Here is a 25,383-nt window from a genome sequence, read left to right as displayed (position 1 = left end):
CCATGGCTTGAAAATATTTTGCCTTTATTTTGCCATTGTATAGAAGGAAACGATAGGGCCACTGCATGGAGAAGATGGCAAAATGCTAACAGAAGACAGAGAAAAGGCAGAATTACTCAACACCTTCTTTGCCTCAGTCTTCTCAGAAAAGGCAAAGGGTGCTCAACCTGAAGATAATGGAGCAGAGGACAGAACAGGGGAATTTCAGCACAGAATAAGTAAAGAGGTAGTAGAGGAATACCTTGTTAATCTAAATGAATATAAGTCTCCAGGACAAGATGAACTACATCCAAGAGTATTAAAAGAACTGGCAAGTGTAATATCAGAGCCATTGGCAATAATCTTTGAGAACTCCTGGAGAACAGGAGAAGTCCCAGCAGACTGGAGGAGGGCAAACGTTGTCCCCATCTTCAAAAAGGGGAAAAAAGAGGATCCCAACAATTATCGTCCAGTCAGTCTGACATCAATACCAGGAAAGATTCTAGAGCAGATCATTAAACATAGAGTCTGTGAACATCTAAAAAGCAATGCCATAATCACAAAAAGTCAACATGGGTTTCAGAGAAACAAGTCATGCCAGACAAATCTGATCTCTTTCTTTGATAAAATTACCAGCTTGGTAAATGAAGGGAATGCTGTGGATATAGTATATCTTGATTTCAGTAAGGCCTTTGACAAGGTTTCCCATGATATTCTTGCAAACAAGCTTGTAAAATGTGGGCTAGACAAAGGAACTGTTAAATGGATCTGTAATTGGTTGACCGGCCGAACCCAAAGGGTGCTCAACAATGGCTCTTTTTCCTCCTGGAGGGAAGTGACCAGTGGGGTCCCACAGGGCTCTGTCCTGGGCCCACTGTTATTCAACATCTTTATCAATGACCTGGATGACAGAATTGGGAGCACACTTATCAAATTTGCAGATGACACCAAATTAGGAGGAATAGTTAATACTCCAGAGGACAGGACCAACATTCAAAATGATCTGAATAGACTAGAAAGCTGGGCCAAAGCTAACAAAATGAAATTCAACACAGAGAAATGTAAGGTACTGCACTTAGGGCAGAAAAATGAAATGCACAGATAGAGGATGGGAGACACATTGCTGAATGAAAGTACATGTGAAAGAGATCTAGGAGTCCAAGTAGACCATAAGTTGAACATGAGTCAACAGTGTGATGTGGCAGCTAAAAAGGCCAATGCAATTCTAGGCTGCATCAATAAAAGTATAGTGTCTACATCAAGAGAAGTAATAGTGCCACTGTATTCTGCTCTGGTCAGGCCCCACCTGGAATATTGTGTCCAGTTCTGGGCACCACAATTCAAAAAGGACATTGAGAAACTGGAGCGTGTCCAGAGGAGGGCGACTAAAATGGTGAAAAGTCTGGAAACCTTGCCCTATGAGGAATGACTCAGGGAGCTGGGGATGTTTAGCCTGGAGAAGAGAAGGTTAAGAGGTGATATGATAGCCCTGTTTAAATATTTGAAAGGATGTCACATTGAGGAGGGAGCAAGCTTGTTTTCTGCTGCTCCAGAGAACAGGACCCGGAACAATGGATGCAAGCTACAGGAAAGAGATTCCACCTCAAAATTAGGAAGAACTTCCTGACAGTAAGGGCTGTTCGACAGTGGAACAAACTCCCCCAGAGTGTAGTGGAGTCTCCTTCCTTGGAGGTCTTTAAGCAGAGGCTAGATGGCCATCTTTTGGGGATGCTTTGATTTGTATTTCCTGCATGGCAGGGGGTTGGACTGGATGGCCCTTGTGGTCTCTTCCAACTCTATGATTTTATGATTCTTTGATTCTATGAATACCATTTTGCAATACTATACCATTGTATATAATGGGACTTGAGCATCTATAAATTTTGGTATCCTTGTGGGTTCTAGAACCAAACCCCAGTGGATACCAATGGTCTAATGTATTGTTATTTGCTGAGGATTTTTAATGGGAAAAAATATAAGTTTCAGACACTGGTTTGCTATATACCTTTTAAAATACTTTTAAAAATAAAAATAAGTACGATATGGACCAATGCTCCTACTTAATAGAGCATTAATAATGAGACCAGCTATGTTTGTCTGGAATTTTGTGTTGCTCACAAGGAAACCCACAGTACAGAACTGAATACCCTCCAGCTTTTCACAGATAAAAACCAGGGCATGTGTTTCCAAGCAACATCAGAGTGTGGTCAAGATGGCAAAAGTTGTTAATGTGGAACAACACACATGTTAGGAGAGGTGGGCAACAATTTGCTTTTACCAGAATCTACAGGGAAGGGCATGATTCTGCCCCCTCTGACTTAATTGAGAACAAACTACTTTTGCACTTTGAACTCAGTTTGCAAAAGGACAAAAGGAGAATGTTGGAGGAAGAAAGAGAAACTGAAAAAGGAGCTGAAAAAGTGGGACAAAAGAGGATTAATTGGGACTGTCCCTGCCAAATTGGGACCATTGGAAGGTATGGAACAGACCCTCCCAAAAAAACTATTAGGTAGATTGTTGTTAGGGACTGAGGCATGGAGACCACTGAGCCAGTATGGTCTTCTTAGCTGGTGCACTGTGGGTATTGGAGCGATTAAAGTTGTCCAATATGAAATCTGGAGAAATCACATCAACTTTCTTTACTAGAAGGCTACTACTAGTCAAACTTTTGATTAACAATGTAATGTTTGCTTAAGAATGCTTGTGATTGTTCAGTGGAACAACCAATCCCAAAAGTTAAAGGAGAAGGAATTACACAAAGAAACTGAATAGAAATATTTGAGCTTCCTTTACAAAGAGGTTAAATTACTGAGTTCCAATTTGACCCTCCTTTGCTTAAGATTAGCCAGCATAGAATAAGGACACAAGAACTACCTTGTTGATTCATGCCCTAATCCACATAAGCCGGCCTTCATAATGTTTAATTGCTTGTTGACAGGTATGTTTCCAGCAGTGGCTAGTGGCAAACCTATAGAAATTAATGAAGGTCTTGATTATCCCTATTATTTGCCCCAGTTGTTTAGCATTCTGACTACAATCGCATGCATATTTATTAATGACCGTCCAACTGAATATTGGAGATTACTTAAGTATGTACTGTATATGATTCGTTTGCACTAGCTATGTATGCATGCCTTTAGTGTGTTTTTAGCTATCATAGGTAGTAGCTACTGGTAGTGCTATACACAAATATAAGAAGCTGCATAAAGTGTTTTGACACTAATGCATGGCTTTACACTTGGTGCCAGAAAACAAAGATTTAAATTTTACATCACATACCGTAATATAGCTAATTATTTTTTAAAAACCTAAAATTACTATAAGATACATATGTTAACAAATTGAGAATACATATTTCGATAAAGTCAAGAAGGATAAATGCAATTGCCAATGTGTATGATAAATAATTATTTCAGGTATCGCACATATTTCAGTCTTGCAGTAATTTTCAGTGACATAAATGCTGCAAATAGTCAGTTAGCTCACCCAGAATATGATGATTCAGTCCAGGGTGACACAGACAAAAAAAAAAATCATCTTCTTAAAATTTAAAAGATTTTATTACATTTCAGTTCTTCTGCAGATCTTATTCAGAACATCCCCCTATGTGAAACTACTGTGTATTTTTACTGATAGCCAATCAATATTTTGTTTCTTTAGATAAGCAGATTTATTATATGAAATCTTCTACTCCTCCACTCCATAAAGCAAAAGGAAAGTGAACTGTAATTCTAAATGCTTAGTTTCAGATCTGTAACATAAATAACAAAATTTAATTGACAAAATTTTGTGTGTGTGTGTGTGTGTGTCTATTTTTATTGAGTATTTTTATGTGTGCTGTGTTTTATATTTAAACTGTTGCAGACATTGCTTTCACCTCTTAAGGGTTTCTCAGGTTACACGTAAAATCAAGTGCCTGTTCTCATGTGTCTCCAATGCTTGGGCTTAAATTTGGTGTCCCATGCTTACAATTGAGGGAAAGAAATAATGTGGTCACAAGAGTATATCAGTTACCATTTTGGAACCTAATGCTGCTTGACATGATTCTGTAGTTTGTTTTGTGCATCTCTGTGTATGGAACAAACCAGTAGAAATGAAAAGTCATATATATCAGCAAAAACAAAAAAGTTACATAAACTCATTTCTTCTAATACATGCTCAATATATAGAAGAGTAACTTGTTTACATAATGAATAAAGAACTAGAAATTTTATTGTCCAGGAAAAAATGTCCAGGTGAGAACTCACTGACATGATAATATTGGCAGGATATTTTTTCCTTAGTCTATAACCCCATTCAGTCTTTATGCCAGACATATAGTATTCTGTTTGTACTTCACGTATTTTATAACTACTCTTTGTGTATTTTGTTCCCTGAGCATTTCTGTCATATATTTCCCTGACACTTCATTCATCACTTGGAAGTTGAAGCCACGGAAAAGAAATGCCAGCCTAATATCTACGTCCTTTCCTCCAGCGTAACTGTTGATCTTGGAGGTCTTTGGCTTTTCCCTCACTGCTCTAGTATATACTGGCAAAGCTGGCTAATTACTGTTGGGAGAAATAAGACAGCCACATCTTTCAGCATCTTTTGGTGCTCGGTTCCAAAGCTCACAGTCACAGTGCAAATTAGAAATCCTAGGCAACCAGCAGTTAGAACTATTAGATTTCTCCATTGACTTTAGCATAAAGAATCAATGCACCAGTGTATTTCATTTTGATGCATTGGTTTCATAAAATGCCATAAAGTTTCAGTAGCAAGATGCTGGCTACATGTATGGATTACAACTAGCTTTGTGGTTTTGTGCACCCCTTCTACATGGCTTGGGCCCGAGTTACTTGTGGGAGCGCTTCTCCCTACATAATCCGCCCCGCACTCTCAGAACATCTGGGAAGTTCTTACTAGAATATTATAATACTAGGTTAATGACAACTTCACATAAGGCATTCTCTGCCACAGCCCCAAGATTATGGAATGACCTACCGGAAGAGATCCGTCTCATTACTACCTTAGAGGCCTTTAAGGAGGCACTCAAAACGATCTCTTCCGGCGGGCTTATCCACTGAATTCCATATAAAAAGGTTATGACGACTGCTCTTCCTTGACTCTGATTGTTGGCTAATGGACGAATTGTAATTTTTAGAGAACTAATAGGAATTCTTGGTAAATTCAGTGTTAGTATTTTATTGTTGTATTGATTGTAAATTGTACTAAGTGTCTTTTAAGGTTGTAATCCCGCCTTGATCCGTGGGAGAGGCGGGAGGTATAAATAAACTATATTATTATTATTATTCTCCTCTTTGACAAGAGCCTAGTCCCAATCAAATTAGCTCAATTGAATCAGTGAATTAGGATAGGCCTAAATTTTGAGTTACTATCGAGCCATTGATTTATAGGGTGCATCAAGATGGATATAGGTCAAAGGAGCTCAGAATTTTTTGTTTGCTTGAAACAACCCGGTTTAAAACAATGGGATATGGTGCTGGCTATTACATAATACAGTCACCCCTCCTAACTTGTGGATCTCAGATCCGCGACCTCAACTATCCGCAGAGGTGTGACCACCGCTATTTCTAATGGTGCGCGCATGGGGGTCGCCCCATTCAGGCCTATGAAGCTTGAATAAGCACGGGCCTCTGTTTTCGTGGGTGTGTGTGTCCGGAATGGAACTCCCACAAAAACAGAGGGCCAACTGTTGAGGATATCACTATGGTTAATGTAAAATTGGAAGTGGAAGCATCTACTAGCTTTGTTGTTGTGCTGGAGGAGAGTGGGAGAACACACAAGGCTGAGAAGAGACTCATTCCTTCTTATGATAAACATGGCTTGTTATGCATGACTGTCCAATAATTTTATCAGAATAGTTAAAAGTTGAAAATGGCATATCAACATACAAGCACACCAGTTTTACATTTGTCTTTAGTGGAAAGTAGCTATAATAATTATATACATACATGAATTGTAACAAAGGAATATTGTTCTTCAGACTCCCATCAATATGTTGACAAGGGCTGTTTTAACTTTCCTGATCTAGGGCAGCATATTCCATATCTTCTATCACAATAGCTGAGATCATGTGATGCTTGAAGACAGTTAATGAAAATATAGTTTCAACTAACACATGGGGGCATGTGAGAAGTGTTTATGTCGTGCATTAAATCAGTAGATGGTTTCATTGAAAATTATATCTGCACAGCAAAACTGGGAATTCCTTTATGGCAGAGGCAGCATGGTCAGAGGGATTTGAGTAGTTGCTGTTTAAAAAAGTAAGTTTTAGAAGCTCCGGGCTAAAGAGTCAGAGGAAGAAGGAGTGAAGGAGCCATCTTGGACTTATTGTTTTTATTGATTGCTTTGAGTGAGAACTTTGAGATCCCAGATTATAGTTAACACTACTTGCCAAATGTAGACATTCCTACATGAATATTTTAAGATGGGAACCAATGTCAGAACTATTTATTTAGGTGGGCTACTTTGTATCTCTGCTACTCAAAGTCAATTCACAGTTCACAAACAAGCAATTCAAAGGTAAATTTATGTTTGGAATAATTTGTTGTTGTTGTTGTGTGATTTCAAATCATTTTTTATTTATGGTGACCCCAAGGTGAACCTATCACAGTGTTTTCTGGAGCCGAGAGAGCGTGACTCACCCAAGTTCATCCAGTGGATTTCCATGGATGAGTGTGGAATTGAACCCTGGTCTCCAGGGGTGTAGTCCAGTGCTGAAATCACTACATCACACTGGCTGTCCTGGAAAAATTACTACTATGGATAATCAGTCTCCTTATTTCCATGAGACATAATAAACGTAATCTTCACAATATATTCTTCACAAAAAGCAGTGTGTCCATAGTGAATTTCTCACTTCTTCTGTATATGTAAAGTTGAAGGTTTTCATGGCCGGCATCCATAGTTTTTTGTGGGTTTTTCGGGCTATGTGGCCATGTTCTAGCAGAGTTTCTTTCTGATGTTTCGCCAGCATCTGATGCCAGCCACAGATGCTGGCGAAACGTCAGAAAGAAACTCTGCTAGAACATGGCCACATAGCCCGAAAAACCCACCAAAACCTATCTTCTGTATATGTTATATTAATCCTCATTGCACGAGATGGGGTATCCACATTGTGACTTTCTTTACTCACATTCCACGTTGCTGGTATTTGCCAGTGGGAACCGGAAAATCCTTGTCTTAATGCTGTGAGTTCTAGACAATATAGTGTCTACACTGAGCCTTCATTTCTTGGCTGGGCATGTACATTGGAGTGAGATGGAGTGGAGGCCTAAGAAAGCACACACTATCCCAAGTGGAAGAACCCACTAATCTAAATTCTTAGCACATCCATTTAAAAGAACAGGTAGCAAGGGAAAGAAAGACTTCTGTCCTAACTACTAACTGGTTCCAGTTTTGGTAGATAGCGTTAGAGCCAAGGATCCCTGGAAGTCACCTTCTAGTGAGAGGGTTTTGTACTGTCAGAGCAAGGTTGCTGTACTTTGATTGAAGGCCCTAAAATGTTATATATCCTAAATTAAATATTTATAGATAAACATACAGAGTTCTCAAATGTTGTTTGAGACACATTTGAAGGGAATAAAGAGTTTCTGGACTCTCTATGTCTCTCTTACATTGAGTGGAATAGAGAAATACAGTTTGGCTTGTATGAATGCCTCAGTTCTATATGATTTCAGAAGGACCCACAGGATGTGATAATAGGAAGTGAATGAAGCTTCCTGAGAAAAGAAACATAAGTTTAAATGAAGACCAGTTTTTGCCCTCTCCCTGCTTTCTTCCCTCCCTCCTTTTTGGATTAAAATTCACAGAATTCCCAGGATAGCATGGCCAATATCCAAAAAAGGTAATTTTTTTAAAATTTTGAGTGTGGACAAAAGCCAGAGGGAATGATGAAACAAGATCCCCAATATTTGGAGTTCTGTATAGCTCCTTATTACCCTCTCCTCTGACTGTCAGCTCATAACAAATAAGGACAAGTAAGTGTGTGTGTGTGTGTGTGTGTGTGTGTGTGAGAGAGAGAGAGAGAGAGAGAGAGCGAGAGAGCACTGCATTTTTTGCTTTATAGTCTCTGACAGGCCCAGAATTCAGATTTTCTTGAATTGGGATCCAGGCCACCATTTCTCTCTCTCTCTGAATTTTGACAAAGCCCTAGATACTGTCTTCAGGCCTGGATCATTAAGCTAATAGGTTAGATGTAATCTACAGCATATTTTTGGTGAGTATGCCGTCTCATTCTCTCTCCCGTACCATAAGATAAATTTCCAGCAAACATTGTAATCCTCTATACGCTTATTTAGAAATAAGGCTTCGAGATCACAAGGAAGCTTATTTCTGGAGAAATATGCATAGGATTGTAGCATCTTTTTTTTTTAAAAAAGGAGATAATTTTGGTTGTTCTTTCTCTGATATGTAAGCTGCTGCTATATTGCCTTCCACATATACTGTAGATGCATGATAAATAAACCAGCTCATTAGAAACTAGTCATATTTGAGATATTAAAATAAGATTTAGTGTAGAGTGCAACAATTGATATTCATTAGCTTAATTTTGTGTCTGAACTTTTGGAAATGCCCCCTGACACACAATTCAGCTTGTCTGTTCCACTAATACCTACATCAGGTGAGATACAGTGAGATTGCCAACTATGTAATGGGGTGGGATGCTGCAAAAAAGTATCAGCAAAGTCTAAGGGAAGCAGAACTATAGACAGCACCATATTTTCTTTTTATACTAAAGTTCTGTGTTACCAAGAAGGCTGGGAGGATGTGATGAATTCCTCCAGAACTTGATAGAAACATGCCTTTTGGTTGTGGTTTACTTTGGCATCAATGCATCTAATGTGTCCAAGCAACTGAGAATTTGGCTGCAGGTCAAAAATTACAAGTCTTTCGGTGTGATAGTTTTCTTGGTAAATAAGTGCCACTCAAATTCTTGATTGCAAGATGCTTTTAAAAATGTAGATACCGTAACAAAGCTACTGTACACAAATAAAAAAACAGCAAAAAGTTCTGTTAAAATAACATTCTGAGCCTTTTGGAACTAAGGACATCAGGGAGGTGCCAAGATAAGGCTAGTATTGGCAAGCCCAGGCATGTTTACAGAATGTTAGGCCTGCCTGTGATGATAAAACTAAACACTTTTCTCAAGGCTTGTGCTTATTCACAAGTAGTCAGCTGAGGAAAGAAACTTTGGAATAAAAGGAATGCCTTACAGTGCAAACAGTCCCCAGGAATTCAGGTTTATGTATAGAGATTAATTGTGATAGATGTTGTTTCAATATTTAATTTCCCTCCTTTTGTTCCAAAGTTCTCTTCATACCTTCAAATATAAGGACCAGCCTACACATTATAGTTGGAAATCTGTTGGGGAATTACACTAGTTCTTGCATGCCTGCCCCCCTCGGATTGTCACCGTGGTGGTGAGGGAAGACAGACAAAAAAATCTGCCAACTATGAACTGTCTAATTCTTTAATGCCTTACTTCCTTCATGATCACTGTACAGGTGGGCATCCTCTTCCTGCTGCAGCCATCATTTGTGCTGGTTGTTACAAATAACAGTTATATCTCAGTTAATGAAGTCTGTGTGTTTCCCTGGACATTACTTGTTTAACAAAAATGTTGGTACCAGAGGCAGGAATAACTTGGAAAGAATGGGGATTGGTCCCTTCATCAATACCATACCAAACCAAAGGATTTCAACATTTTTAGCAGAACCTTTTATTTAAAACTAATGATGTGCATGTGTGAAATGCACCAACCAGGTCAGGTAAGCTTTGTGTAAGAAAACAAAACCATTTTGAATCTTTTAGAGACCATTTGAAAGCTTCTTCCAAAACACATGCAAGGATGATTCTCTTTCACCAGTCTCCACTTTTCTTATGATTACCATTTTGGTGGCTGCACTTATACAGCTATGTTTTTCTAATACGCTGAGGATAACTAGTGAGACAGATTTATCTGCTTTCCCCTTTTCTCTGTTTTTCTGTCCACATCTGCTCAATAGGGGATTTTGGAAGTAGCTGCTGTTTTCTCTGCCTGTTGTAGGCAGGTACAACACAGTTACAGTAAGACCAGCACATATGATCCTTTCTTCTTCTGCTGGAACTTGTAGCTTTCCTCTGATCCACAAAATATGAAGCTGTCATGTTATGACTTTCTTTGCATCTCCCACTAGCAGTGGTAACAATGTGAGGGAAGGGTGGCAAAATGCACAATGTGTTGTCAAACTCTTGGGCAAGTTAAACAACCAGTTATGATAAAGAATACTGAAGTCTGCCCTATCTCTGCCATATTTTGTTGGCCCTATGAAATTATTTTGCATAAAATCAGACCAGTAACTTGTCTTGTATTGTACTACTTTCCCTCACTGTCAGTGGCTTCCCAGGGATGCCTGTTACCTGATATAGTTATATAATGCACCCCCCCCCCAAAAAAAAAACACCCCAAAATGCTACTCACCAACTACTGTCTTCTGACCTATGCAGAAAATGGTAAAAATGGTGAAGAAGGGTGTAGCCACACTGCAGATGTAAAGCAGCTGGACACCATTTTAACTGCCACAACTCCATTTTACAGAATCCAGGAAATTGTAGTTTGGTCTATGAGAGAGCTCTCACCCAACTGCAAATCCCAGGATTCTGTAGGATAGAGTCATGGCAACTGAAACATGGTGAAAAACTACTTTCATTCTGCAATGTGGCTACACTCAAAGATCTAGCACTAGAAAAGTTTTGTCAGCTTTGATGTAACGACCACCATTTCCCTTTCAGTGAGAGCATCTACTTTTCTAAGCTTCACTAGAAATAATTCCTGTAATCTGTCAAACTCTGCAACATGCCTCCTTCTGATTCCCTTTTTTCATTTTGTGTTAAACTGTGCACAGTAGCAAACCAGGTGTAATTAAGAACACTTCATTACTGCTTTCCGTAACAATGGCATCAGCACTGGCATATGGGGATGAGGAAACATCCAAGTTGCAGAAACAAACAAAACAGAAAAGAAAGCCACATTTTCTAGTCCCTAGAGGATTATTATTATGGTTGAAGTGGGAACCCACACAGTTAGACAAAACAAAAAGCTATGCCTACAACACTAGAAATGTGATGTGAACAGGTGCACTTGTATGATATTAAACCCGGGACTGATTCATTACACAGTAGTGAACCAACAAAACAAACAGACTGCTTCTCAGAGGCAGGCTGGTTCTGGCTCAGAATGTTGAAAGGTAGGCATTAAATACATGGCCAGTGTGACATTGCTTTTAGATATTGGAGAAAAGCCCATCTGATGAGATTGTGTAACATCTCTTTCTTGATTTCTTTTGTGGCATCTGGTACATAAATAGAAGAACTGGTATTCAGTTCATTGTAGTGGAGGACTACTGCTATGGATCAGTGCCAATGCAAATACATATCTACTGAAGAGCATTCATAATCCAAAGATAAAAGGTCTAGAGTTTTATATGTGTCTTAATCTTTTTGCATTACAGCACATTAAACACAAGCTACTTGTCTTCATAGTTGATTCCCTCCCTTTCTTTCATCTGTGCCATGCCGGTCTCTACCCTGGCACTAAAAATGTTGTCAGCTTTGATCTCCCACCTGCTTCAGTTGCAGCTGTCTCAATTTTTTTTCCTCTCTCTGTGATGTTATATAAAGGGAAACATTTTAGTAATTGTGCATAAAAGCTGCAGTCCTCAAGCCAATTAATTTGAACAAGCCCAGTGAAATAATTATTAGAAGCATTCCAAAAAGGTTCAAGCTATCATAGGCCTGTTACAGACTGCCAAAATAAAGCTGCTTCGGCTCTCTTTGGAAGCATGCTATTTAAATGATGCATGGGTCCTAAGAGTCTGGAGGTCGCGCCAAAGCCACACTCCATTCCTAAGCACTGGAGTGCAGCTTTGGTGCAGCTTCCGGATTCTTAGGATGCATGCATCATTTAAACAGCATACCTCCAAAGAGACCCAAAGCAGCTTTATTTTGGCAGTCTGTAACAGGCCTTAGTATCTTTCATCCTCCAAGATACTTGAGCATCAACAGCAGGGGCAGAGAGATGGCTGCCTAAGATCAGGCTGTCTAGTTTTTAGCAGTAAACCCCCTAGATTCTGTACCCAGAAACCCTACATGCTGCTAATAGAGGTCTAGCCAAAGTCATGAGTGGCCATACCCAAATGAAATCACTAGATGACAACTATAGTGGACCATGATAAAGAATTCAGGTCCATTTCATGCAGAAGATCCACACCATGATCAGGTAAAACCCCTCTTTATATTTCTTTCTTTCTTTTAATGTGTTTTCATGTATTCTATGAAACAGAAACCTGCTCTTGATTTGTAAAGCTAAAACTTGGGCTTTAAGGGAAATTACAAATGTTCTAGCATCTGTACATTTGCAAGGATTTTTGAAAGCTACATACACACAGACACAGATACACAATCCGGCCAAAGTAAAAATGTTCAAAATCTCACTAAGTTTGTAGAATTTCTTTTTACTCACCAAAAACAAGGCTTTAAAAAAAGGTGCCAGCTTATATGTTGGCCTACATAGAATCATAGAATTGTAGAGTTGGAAGAGACCACAAAGGCCATCCAGTCCAACCCCATTCTGCCATGCAGGAACTCTCAATCAAAGCATACCTGACAGATGGCCATCCAGCCTCTGTTTAAAGACCTCTAAGGAGGAAGACTCCACTACACTCTGAGGGACTGTGGTCCACTGCCGAACAGCTCTTACTATCCTCAGGAGGGGACTGATGTTTTAAAGTTTGGTAGTTGGATTTCCTTGATTTATTCTCCTTCATCGATTGCTGCTAGCTTTAAAGGAAACAATCACATAAATCTAACTTTTCTAGAGTTAGACTGTAATTTGTGAAAGATTAGACAGGCAGACAGGCAGACATTTAAATTTGTTCCAAGCTAGGTAGCTACTACATCCACTTTCTACATAGTTTCCGTCAGTATTTGGTATTTTCTTGAAAGGACAGATTGCAGCCTCTTGTCACTGCACCTGATGTTGGTGTCTACCCTTTCAGTCAGAATTCTTTCTCAGGAGTGTCTGTTTTCACAGCTTCAAATTATTCAGTCACATCTCAAAATAATAAATAATAATTCCAGTTGGGGGGTAAGCTGGCACTGTGCCATTTCATCTAAAGAAGCAGAAATGAACTCTTTCTCTCTTTACTTCTAATCATATCTAACCACAGTGCTTGCATGTAACAAATGTACTTTGGAGGAGCGTTTGGTTTACTCCATTGTTTGGTTTAGCTTGGGAAAGATGTATGTTTTAGAAAAGTGCATGTTCATGCACAAAAGCAATTCTGTTCAGCCTAAGAGAAGACAAAGAAAGATGCTGCCTTGCAAACCTTTGGAGCTGTTCTACAGTGCATACTGCCTAACAGAGTGTTTGTTCATCGACTGTGAAAGGTTGAAAAGATCCTATTGAATGTAATGTGGTATACACCTTTAAGCACAGAGAACAGTGGTATTGACACAGTTGCCTCCAAGCAGGGAGGAGTGAAAGGTGGAATTCAGAGAACTCAGCCACTTCATTTGCAGTACTGTTTGCAAACTGAAAGCTTCTCACTGGTTACCAGGTAACTAGAGACCAGCAAATTCTGCCAAACTCTGTGGCATCAAGATTAGCCAATGTTTCTTGCCCTCTTATAGTGTACATCTGCAACAACAACATTCTGAATGACCACTTGATAGGTGAATTGCCATGGCTCCCCCCCCCCCCTCCACTTGTGCCAGAACTCCAGAAAGCATTTTAGTCTGTGCAAACTTGCTTTTGGAATTTGAAAGAAGGGCAAAAAGAATTTATGAACACTGTTTTGTTTATGAAACTATGGTTGATTCCAAATCAACCAAATTTTTGCCCTTGAAGCAGAAACAAGGGTTTAAATTCAGAGAGTTCTGTGACCATCTATCTTCAGATCATCTGCTCAGAGTGGAGTGGGATGTGACTAGATTTGGTCTCAGAAATGCAAACCTATCATGGGTTTTCTTGGCAAGAGTTGTTCAGAGGAGGTTTGCCATTGTCTTCCCCTGGGCTGAGAGCATGTGACTTGTCCAACATGCCTCAGTGAGTTTCATGGCTGAGCTGGGAATTGAACCCTGGTCTATAGAATCCTAGTCCAGTGCTCAAACCACTACACCACACTGGGTCCCTCAATTAGTCTTAAAGGTGCCGATGGATTCTTTTTTCTCCCTCCTTTTTTCCTTTTAATAGTCATTGATATTCACATTTCTTATACCAAGAGTTAGATCTGGTGGCAACATAACCCAGGGTGTAACTACAGGGGGAAGGGGAGGCAAAATGAGGAATTTCAGCGGCCCAATCTCTACAATGCTAAAAATATGGGAAATTAATAAAAATTGTATTAGGGAGAAGGGTTCTTGTGGAGGGGGATGTCCTCATCCTCTCATCACTGGAGATGCAGGAAGGAATGCTATGTGGTTTGAAATGTTTCAGCATTCAGTGATAGATCCCATTCCTTCATTCATGTATATGTATTTTAACACTGCCCTTAAGGAATACCTTCCCTCCAATACCACCACCAACAGCAGCTTATTGTATGTTGTTGTTATTATTATTATTATTAACCTTTATTTATAAAGCGTTGTAAATTTATAAAGCGCTGTATGCTATTTGAAGCTTGTACAATCTCTGCATATAGCCTGATTATTGCACATGACAAGTAGTGAGGTTGGTGGGAACTGATAGGCTACAAATTCTCCACCCATGGGATGGGGCAGGGTAGTTCTGGCAAGAAAGAGGTTTCTTGTATGGCTACTGCTAACCACAGTTTCATAATAATGAATGGTAAAAAATAGTGAGCCATGCTTTACATAAAGACAATCTACTATTGCTGGATTCAGAAAAATATCCCTATAACATAGCCAGAAGAAAATTATCACAGTCTCTGATGAAGGATGTTAAGAGGCAAACAGTGAAAAGGAAGACAACTCCTTTTAATTTCCTGCTGCTTTCCTCATGAACCTTGCTGAAAATATCCAGCCTGTATAAGTGTGTATTTGGGGAAAAGATAAAAGGCCAACCCAGAGGGTTTGATTGAGTCAGGTTTACTGTTAATTTTGTTTCTAAGAGGTTTCCTTTCAAGGATAATTTTATTTTCCTGGCGTAGTTTAAAGATCATTTCCATTAATTACAATGTCATACTTCCTTTGAAAATGACAAAAGGAAGTGTAATGCTTCAGTGAGTGTATGGTAGTGGTTAAAGTATGGGATTAGGATAGTGGTGGGCATGTTTCACATCGTGGTGTGCATATCCTACCATTTGGGGCTCTTCTGGACCTCCAGAAGATCACAGTATCCTATCAGGACACGATTTTGGTGAACTGGAAGTGACATTTCATCACTTTTAGCTAATAGTTTAAGGTAATTTAAGGCAAACCCCCCAGAACTCTTTGGTCAAAAGCAGCATAAAAACATAATTAATAACCATAATATATAATGTAGTGTTCTTTTCACTGTAATCAATGGCAAACTCTTGATATCTTTGCTTCTGACTTGGCGATGTCTTTTGTTTTCTCTTTTACAGAATTGTCAAACTTTCAACAGCCTTAGCTGCCTTAGCACCACAACTGATGACTGCTCTCAGCAAAATCAGTTTTCACCTGGCCTCAGCAGCACGAAGGGATGGATAACAACTTTGGACATCATGCCAGGCAGGACACCAGCCTGCACCCCTGTGCCAGAGCCACATTCACATGCAGAAGAATGTAAAACTCGCAAAGAGGAGGAGTTCTCCTATGAGGAGTCGGAGTTTTGTGCCACAGAAGATGAAAGTAGCAGGAAGGAAGAAGAAAACCCCTCATGGAGGAACAGTGGGGCAGGAGGGGATAATGTCTTTCAACTGGATGGTGAATTAGATATTGAGCAAATAGAAAACAACTGAAAATGCAAAAGGGATATGCCTGTCTGCGTCAAGGCTTTCAGGAGTGGTAAAAATCCCACAGATGTTTCATGCAGATGGAGGAGAGATTCCACATCCTTCTTCTCCTTGGCAGGTGGGAGGGAACAAGGAAGCTTTGCCAAAATTTCATCAGGTATCTTGTTAAACCTTGAATCTCTTTAGAACTACTGTAGCCCATGAGGTTTTGTAAAGAAGCTTTAGAGAAAACCTCCAAATTAACATCAGCACATTAAAAAAAAAGCTTTGTGGATGTATCAAAAACTTGAAATGGTCATACTTTAGAATAATGCCAATTTTTTTTTAAAGATGTGCTTGAAATAGGGCTTAAGTGAAAAAGAAAGGAAAGACCAGGAAATCTGTTGCTGGTCTTCATTCACAAAGTAGGTAGCATGCCGTCTAGAGAGGCAGCTGGTCCATCCTCTGTCTGATGGCAATCCTAATCCACTCACTTTTGGAAAGAGTGGACTATATTTTGTTGTTGTTGTTGTTAATGTTGTTGTTGTTGGCTGATTTTGAGTCTAAACTGCACCTCAGCAATCCTTATCAAAGGGGGAGAAAGGTGGAGCTTAGTGTTTTTCTTTGAATTCATATTCCATTGGAATAACTTTCAGATTGCCTATCTGATTTCTCACAAATCATACTTCTAGTCCTTTGCTACCAAAATCAAGCTTCTCAGATGCAGAGTAGATTGTTCTGGTCTGCAACCTCCATTTATAAAATCATTATTATTTCTGTGATCATCAATAATGCCATGAAAAGAAGCACAATATGTTTTCCCTGATCCAGCCAAAGACCTGTGACTACATGCAGGATTCCATGCTTGAAGCTGAATCAGATGTAAATGTGCTTTTTGGATGCATATTTTCCTCAGTGCTTACCTGGTCCAGTTTGGATAGACTGGATATATATTTTTGTGGCAGACAAGGATGCATAATCCTGTTTCACTGCCAGTAGTTCTCCTGTGTAATTTACATGCAGCTAAACCTGGATTGACACAATTGTCTTGTGAAGAGGATCAGCCAAAATATTTGTGCATGCAGAAATTTAAATGAATTGCATAAATAACTTAGGCAAAACTGGCATTTGGGTGACATAGTGTGAGGCAGAGTATATATGGAGATTTTGAGATCAGTGCTTGGTAACAAAAAGAAATCAAATACTTTTGCCTCATCCCCATCCCACCAAAGTGATTAACTGCATTTTGTATACCTGGTTTCCACAATCACAGTTGGCATCTAAGAGGGATGGTCAGCAGAAAAAAACCCTGAAGTAGCACCTTGTTTTTGCTCATTCACAGTTCCAAGGACCACAAAGAAACAACAATAATATATTACACTGCATTATTTTCTCAAGTATTTTCAGCTTCATTGAAAGACGGTGGTAATGTGCACACATAGTGACATCTAAATTATAGGCTGAACTTCCTTCAGATGTATTATTGATCCTATACTCCATAATCACCACTTGCAGAATATAGAAATACATGATGTCCTAAAAACAAAAAAAAGCAATTAGTTGTATTTCTCCATAAAGAGACCTGCAAATTCAGTAAGTGAATGAAATCTATTTTTGCAGGTATCTACAAAAGAGAAAGGAACAGAGATTAGAGTTTTGCCTCCCAACTACTGGAGATTCCACTCAGCCCCCCCCCCCCCCCCGGCCATCCTCTTTTGCATTTCCTCTTTAGCAGTCAAACTGGTTTACTTTTATTTCCAAGTGTCAAAATATGGATCAGACTAGAGTTGCAAGCCATAATCAAGCTGTACTTTGTCGTTACGATTGGGCTGGTTTGCAGGTTTTTATGGAAGAGAAAATCTGTGTTTTCTGCAGAAATGACTTTATGAAATTGGAGCAGAGGAAGGGAGCAAAGAGTTCTAAGGCCTGAGACTTGATATTATTTATAAACTGAGCCATTATGGCATTTCATTTACAATTACAGGATCGTAACTTTAAGCAAGTTTGCAAGCTGTACTTATCTTAAGCAGCTTAACATGTAAATGATTACAAATAATGCAAGGAAAGACTCTGGCCACTCTTAACTGTAAAATAACACAACATCTGGCATCCTGTTCAGTAATTACAGTGTTGTAATTATGGCATCATAATTATTCCAGTTCATGTTCATAGTCATTGCACAACCTTTGATGTCTCACAGCCATCTTAGTGTAGCCATTTCCAGGGTGCTAGAGAGTGGGGCAGTGAGTAATGGCATTTGCATTTCTTTTCTGGTCATTGGACATGGTGTGATAAAACAACTGGGACAAGATGCCAACAGGACTCTAGAAGGATTTCTATAACTGTCTGTCCCAGTGTGTTCCACAGTTGGAAGTGGGCTGGTTACATCTCACCACCCTGCTTTCTGGTGCTTCCAAAAAAGCTGTATTGTGGGGGACATGTGAAGCTTCAACATTATGATTTTTCAGGGTAGCATTGAGAGACAAGGTAGCTATGTTTCTGTAGCTGTATCTCCATAGCTATGTCTCCCATGGAGGATCTTGGACAACATTTCTCATTAGATTGGTGGCATATGGAATCTCTCATATTCCTATGTGGTTTTCTTCTGCACCAGGAGATATAGGGATGCATCTCAGAAGGCCAACTCAGTGCTTTAAAGCTGGAGTGGGGAACCAACATACAGCCCTCAAGATTACATGAGATTTCACCTCCCCTCAGCCATAGCCACCATAGCCAATGGCCATACATTCCCCATCCCTGAGTTAGACAAACAAGCAATAAATATATAGTGCCACTCAGGATTCTTCTTGGTTTTGTTGTTATATGGAACACATGGGATATGTTTCTTGCTGTGATGAGGCCGATACAAAATGCAGTTTGAGATGCTAAAGTTCAGGCATCTGCACTCCAGCATTTCCTTCCTTCCTTCTCTCTCTCTTTCTCTCATTAATAGTGGTGAACAATAAGCATATACACTTTAGCACACATAACTCAGTTAAATAAGCTGTTCACTTACTACATGGAAGTTTGTTTGTTTACTTACAAGTGGGTGGTTGGGAAACAAAAGAATAGAGATGATTTTTTAAAAACGACACCCTGTTTTTCTGCACTTTGTTTTCTACTGTGGTGTATATGCTTGTGGCATCTAACACCCCAGTAGATTCCATCCAAGCTGTAGCTTTACAAATGTCTAGTTCAACTGCACAGTTTTTGTTTGTTCTTTTACATGTTGATTTCTGCTATTTCCTCCTTAGCTCATACTCACATAATGTACAAGCCAAAAATATTATAATGAAATAATAATAATACATTAGGGAGGAATTGCTTTAATTGTGAATGTCCTGAGTTCTGCATTTTGGTGCCACAAAGCAACACATTTGCTGAAGACACCTGTAAACCTTGATATTTTCATAGAGCTTTGTATTCTTTCGGTGTTTGTTCTGTGAATGTCAGGTTAACATGAACTGCTGGTAGCCGGGAGCCTCCTTAAGCATGATTTGAGGCTGGCTCCCCCAAATGAGCTAAATTTCAGTTCAATTGTGCCTGAATTGGTTCTTTTTAGACTCAGTCTGATAGCATCAGGAATAAGGCTTGGAAAGTATCCCACCTCCATACCCCTTGTGAACCTTCTGGTTTCTCCCTTCCCCTTTACTCAGAGTCTACCAGCTGGTGGCAATGATGAAATTGACCAGTTACACGTTAACAATGGCAATCTGAATTTCTTGGTTTGAGCGCTCAGATATCATGGGCAAAAAAAATTACAGTGGCTATTAATTTAAACTGCAGGATCCTGTGAACTAGCCTTAAAGTACCAAAATGTGGACAGTAAAGTCTATGAGATTTACAGGTATTGCCTGAACATAGACTGGATGCCCAGGAATGTGCAAGGCACAGTTTCCTCCTGTAAGAAGTTGATTATGTGACATTTTTTAAAATTCAAAAATGGAGAGAATTGTCTCTTTTGGAAAACTTCTGGGAGTAGCTGTTCATTTTTAAGAGGTAGTCCCCCCCCCTGCATTTTTTTAACATCACAAAATGCCATTTTTCTCCAAAAACAAAAGAGGACTTATGGAGTTGCATGTTTGCTCAGAATTTAGAGCAACCCATGAAGTCTCCCCAAGGAACTCGGAGGACAAAAATTGGCTCCTAGATTTGTGTTCAGTATATCATTTCCAACCCCCAGTTTAAGGTTACACACAGGTTATGTAGCAGATCTTATTTGACCTTTCATACACAGTGAAAGAACATATATTTGATACCTTTACAGGCTCTTCTGAATCCTCATACAGAAATAAAGTGCACTTTCCCTTCCTTTTCCCAACTATTCCTTAAAAATAACAGCAACACTGTGTAACTCTGTACCATCATTATGTGGAAGTGCATAAACTATACTATTAAGATAGTTACAAATAGTGGATTGGATTCAGACTAAGACTGAAATCTTATGTATACTTAGCATGGCAGTTACTGAATTCAGATGGGGCATGTATATGGTTATGCTGGATGTTAGCTTATTTTAGGTCACACTGAAATAAACAGGGTAAGCTGGTTGTGTTTTCAGTTCAATGGAAATTAAACTCAGCTAGTTTAGTAGGATTCAACACAGTCTGTTTACCTTTCATTTGTTGCATGGCAAAACTTTCCCCAGCTTGGATTGCTTAGATTTCTCCAAAACGTTGTCTACTCTCTAGTAAATCGACCTTTTCTTTAGCACAATACAGTACTTTACAGTTGAAGTAACTATTCCTAATCTGAGGTACCCTTTCACACAACTCGTATCAGTCTTTTCAGGCCTGATTTGCATAGAACTTGATTTATGGCAGCTCAGTTTGCCTTTAGTGCTACAGAGATGGCATTTTCCCTGACTTGGACTTTGAATTCAAAAGGGCTTTAAAACAAAAAGGGCTGCTACCTACATCAAGCTAAATTCACAGAGTAGGAAAGTGCTCCAAAAGGACCACTACCCAACTCTTCTAGCAGTAGAGTAGCATTTACACAGCAGCAAACCCTCTTTGCCTTAGTAAAGATGCTTCACTGAATAATGGCCTTACAGTGGACACATCTGCATAGACACAATACTACGATTCACCTAAGGTTAGGCCAAGGCAGTATTTCAGTAGATTGTACTGCTTTTGGTTTTCTATGAATTTATGTACTGAACTGAGTTTTTTAAAAGCCTTACTTTTTAAAAAAAATAGAAATAAAATGTTGTGGATTTATGAATGTGTGTGTGTGTGTGTGTGTGTCCCGTATTCAGGGGACATCCTCTTGATTATGACATAGAAGATATATTGCTCTCTTCAGAAAATGCAAGAAGCTCAGCTGGATTACAGAGAGCCCACATCAACTGAACAGTGACTGGATCCCTCTAATAGGGATCACTGGATTCCTGTTGGATTTATCCATTATGATGCAGATCACTTGGTCTCCTTTCAGATTCCTGCCAAGTTAAAAAGTCTGTTGCTGACATTCTCTGTGGACAAATACTTTTATTTGCTAAGCAGTAAAATCCAAACAACAAGGAGACAAGACCCATGGCTTTTTTGGAGCATGGATCAATCTGGACTGTGGACATTTCATGACAACAGCACTAAATGTCAGCAATCAATTGGCCTTTCTAAGAAAAAGTTCAAATGCAAGACATCTGCAGGGTACTCCCTCTTTGTCTTAGCACTGGTGAACTTGCTTACAGGAATTCTGTCAAGCATCTGTAGTCATAATTGCTCTTTGTAACAGTTCTCATGAAGAGTTAAGATAATATCATCAGAAAGGATATATTTCTGGGTTTGATTGTAGTTTTTCATAAGATAGTCTATCTTTGGCCAATGACATTGTGTTTCAAGTGCATTTTGAGGTGATCCTTATTAAATAGGACAGGATGATATTTTTAGGTTTATAGCTGTGTTTTCCAGCATTCATGTTTTCGATGTTAAAGAACCAATGAATCAAAAGATACTGATTGGCCAAAAAGCCTTTGGGAAACCATGAACTCTGGTAACATTTAGTGTGTGGATGTGGATGTGTGCATGTGCACAAGTGTGTGTGTGTGTTTCTCTCTGTGTCCCTGGTAATTGCACAGATGCAAACATATTGACAAAGTCAGCTCTGTAGTTGGTGTTAAATCTGTTCAAAATTTGCTATTACTGAAAACTGTTCCTTGACCTGATTTTTTTTTAAGAAAAAGACTGCTGATTTGTACTCTCTCAAATGACTTTATTGCACTATAGAGCAGCTCAGTCTCAGGAATTTACTTGTTACTTTGACTGTGTAAATAAAGCTTTCTGATTCCATAACTTGCTACCAAGTGAAAATCTTTTTTTAAAATGCTTGCCTGTGTTTTCATGATTGCCAATGCACCTTCACTGTTGCTAAATTTCTTCCATTGCTTCTTCAAAAGGACTGGATTCAGGAATTTTCTTTGTAACTACTGAGATGTATGGACATTTTTAGTTACTCTTTAGTACATAGATACTAAAGGATAGGATCAAAATTCAAAATGACCAGAATAAATTAGAAGGCTGGGTCAAAGCTAACAAAATGAAATTCAACACAGAGAAATGTAAGGTACTGCACTTAGGGCAGAAAAATAAAATGCACAGATATAGGATGGGGAACACCTGGTTGAATGAAACTACATGTGAAAGGGATCTAGGAGTCCAAGTAGACCACAAGTTGAACATGAGTCAGTGTGATGCGGCAGCTAAAAAGGCCAATGCAATTTTAGGCTGCATCATTAAAAGTATAGTGTCTAGATCAAGGGAAGTAATAGTGCCACTCTATTCTGCCTTGGTTAGGGCCCACCTGGAATACTGCATCCAGTTCTGGGCACCACAATTCAAAATGGACATTGAGAAACGAGCGTGTCCAAAGGAGGGTGACTAAAATGTTGAAGCGTCTGGAAACCATGCCCTATGAGGAACGACTTAGGGAGCTGGGGGTGTTTAGGCTGGAGAAGAGAAGGTTAAGAGGTGATATGATAGCCCTGTTTAAATATTTGAAGGGATGTCATATTGAGGAGGGAGCAAGCTTGTTTTCTGCTGCTCCAGAGAACAGGACCCAGAGCAATGGATGCAAGCTCCAGGAAAAGAGATTCCACCTCAACATTAGAAGGAACCTCCTGACAGTAAGGGCTGTTCAACAGTGGAACAAACTCCCTTGGAGTGTAGGGGAGTCTCCTTCCTTAGAGGTCTTTAAACAGAGGCTAGATGGCCATCTGTTGGGTATGCTTTGATTAAGAGCTCCTGCATGGCAGGGGTTTGGACTGGATGGCAGTCTTTTCCAACTCTACGATTCTAGGATTCTATGCCCATGGACTACAAGCACCATCATTCTCATCCTGCATGGGCAGCTTTCTTGGGATGGCAGGATGGCAGCCCTTGTGGAGAGCAGCAGGTTGGAAAAGACTGGAATCTGGCCCTGCATGTGGTGCTAATTCATATGCTAAGCATTATAGTCTCTTTCTCATCCCCCACGTCACATACAGTCCTTGCTTGCAGACTGCCTTAATAGGCAAAAATGACACTATAGAGAGCCTAAATACCCTAAAGGCATCAGATCGTGTCTAACGTGGAAGTCAAGCAGGGTGAGACCTGGTTAGTACTTGGATGAGAGATCACCAATGAGTAGCAGGACCTGTAGGCTATATTTCAGAGGAAGGAACTGCTAAAACCACCTCTGAATATTCCTTGCCTAAGAAAACCCTATGAAATCCATAAATTGAGAGTTTAAAGACACATACATACAAAGGCTAGTTCATCTGGAAGTACTTCTGGGAAGCTGAAGGAAAACAAGGCTTTCAGATTCAAAGAACAGAACCCTAGAGAGTCTGCCTGTGTGCACTGTGTGGGTTCTCTGCACTGGCCAGACTAACAGAGGATATATTTGTAAGAAATAGAATAGTCAAATGCCACAAATATCTGCTTTAATGCTTTAAGAGCATGGGGCATGGAGGAAAGAGAACAACAGAGCCGACTGTCTCATAAGAGTCACAACAACCAAATGTTGAAATCTATTCGATTTCCACAACTGGATGATGAAATGATAAAACAGCAGGGTCAAACGTGTTCTTCAGAAATGAAATATGATAAGTGTTTATTAATTATTACCTGTTTAAAATCATGTTTACATCACATTTTAATGTTCAAAATTGCAAATTAATTTATACTAACAGCAGCATGGATCTTGAATCTATAAGTCTACTGAAGTTTGTAGGGGACAGAACTGAGAAGTTTTGCAACATCTGTATTCACCTACAGGCCACTATGGCATTACAATGTATGGCCATATGTTGCACAAAGGTAGCCAGTGGAGTGACATGCACCATGGCCCTGATGTGCAATGGGCACCAGTGCATATGGGGCACTCCTTTTGTGCATCTGAAGAATGGCTAGGAAGTGCTGGAGTTCAATAGGACTTGCCCAGTGTGCATCAGAAGTGCCTAATGTGGCAAACATCTGGAAAACCAAAGTTTGGGAATCACTGGATTAAAGGGTTAAAATCAGTGGGTGGTGACAGCTCAGATAGATGATCTCCAGGGGTACCATCTGCAAAGGATTAGGAGATGAAACCTCATGACAAGGTGTGACTGTAGCAAACACAGGTTTTTTATTAAGCAGCTCCCACCTGGTTATGTGCCATGAGTTAATTCTTTCTGCTACAAATATGTCTTCAAACACTCCTGACAGGGGACTTTTCTTCATAACTCATATCTTGAAAAACCCTCTTCATTCAGAAACTTGGAACCTGGCTATTCTGACAAATGCCCAAGCCAGACTTGGTCTCCCTGTATTAGTAAACCTTCCCTCTAAATTGCAGCCCATCACACAATGCGATATTCATTTAGGAGGTGGTGAAGGCATTAATATTCAGTTATTACAGCATCTGAAGGGCACTGGGGAAGCAAAAGGTGTTACTTTACAGAAAATGTTTTAGCACCATTGATTTCCAAAGCAATTCCTCCTTCATAAGATATATTGGGCACATTCAGCCACAGCTTTCAGGTACACAGGAAACATTACAACCTCTTGAGTCTCGGGTTGTTAGAACCCAAGTTTAAAATAAGCTGTTACCAACACCTAGAGCAGAGATAAGATGGAGGCCAAGGCATGGCTGGTATTTTCTAACACAGCAATTCAGGCTGAATCCTGCTGGTTCTTCATCTCTAGAGCAGACCTACTGCATCGTTTTTTGTTTGGTGACTCAACACGCAAGTTGATCTGTTCAAGCTGGGACCAGCCATAGGATTCACGCTATTGTCATTAACTCACAACATACTGTATTTCCAGGTCTTATTCCACCTTCATTTCCCCCACACCAAGCTATAAGTTTCCTTAAGAACAGCTGTAGTAATTTGAAGCTTATACTTCGTGTCCACACGTCTGGTCATTGTTCCATGCTGCAACTGATGTACAATGGTCCCTCCATATTCGCTGGGGTTAGGGCTGAAGGACCCCTGTGAATGTGGAAAAAGCACAAATAAAAAAAAACCCAACTATTCTTTTTATGT

At 39.6% G+C, this 25,383-nt stretch overlaps 2 protein-coding genes across 3 annotated transcripts in view; one reads left to right on the top strand and one right to left on the bottom strand.

Moving 5' to 3' along the window:
* The window catches only part of FAM53B (family with sequence similarity 53 member B), a 160,919-nt gene extending 138,748 nt beyond the window's left edge, over positions 1-22,171 (top strand). For both annotated transcript variants that reach the window (XM_089510108.1, XM_089510109.1), the window contains one exon: positions 15,549-22,171. In XM_089510108.1, the coding sequence (XP_089366234.1) occupies positions 15,549-15,905 (357 nt within the window). In that variant the 3' untranslated portion in view covers positions 15,906-22,171. The remainder of the gene's footprint in view (positions 1-15,548) is intronic.
* A 2,947-nt stretch (positions 22,172-25,118) lies between these two features.
* The window catches only part of LHPP (phospholysine phosphohistidine inorganic pyrophosphate phosphatase), a 203,808-nt gene continuing 203,543 nt past the window's right edge, over positions 25,119-25,383 (bottom strand). Inside the window, exon 7 of the mRNA XM_089510105.1 lies at positions 25,119-25,329. Within this exon, the coding sequence (XP_089366231.1) occupies positions 25,260-25,329 (70 nt within the window). The 3' untranslated portion in view covers positions 25,119-25,259. The remainder of the gene's footprint in view (positions 25,330-25,383) is intronic.

The sequence above is a fragment of the Sceloporus occidentalis genome, unplaced genomic scaffold (assembly GCF_023333645.1).
Source record: "Sceloporus occidentalis isolate IW3139 unplaced genomic scaffold, rSceOcc1.0.p SCAF_2, whole genome shotgun sequence".
NCBI classification, from domain to species: domain Eukaryota; kingdom Metazoa; phylum Chordata; class Lepidosauria; order Squamata; family Phrynosomatidae; genus Sceloporus; species Sceloporus occidentalis.
The sequence above is the reverse complement of the archived record's forward strand: the minus strand, read 5'-3'. Positions and strand labels throughout refer to the sequence as shown.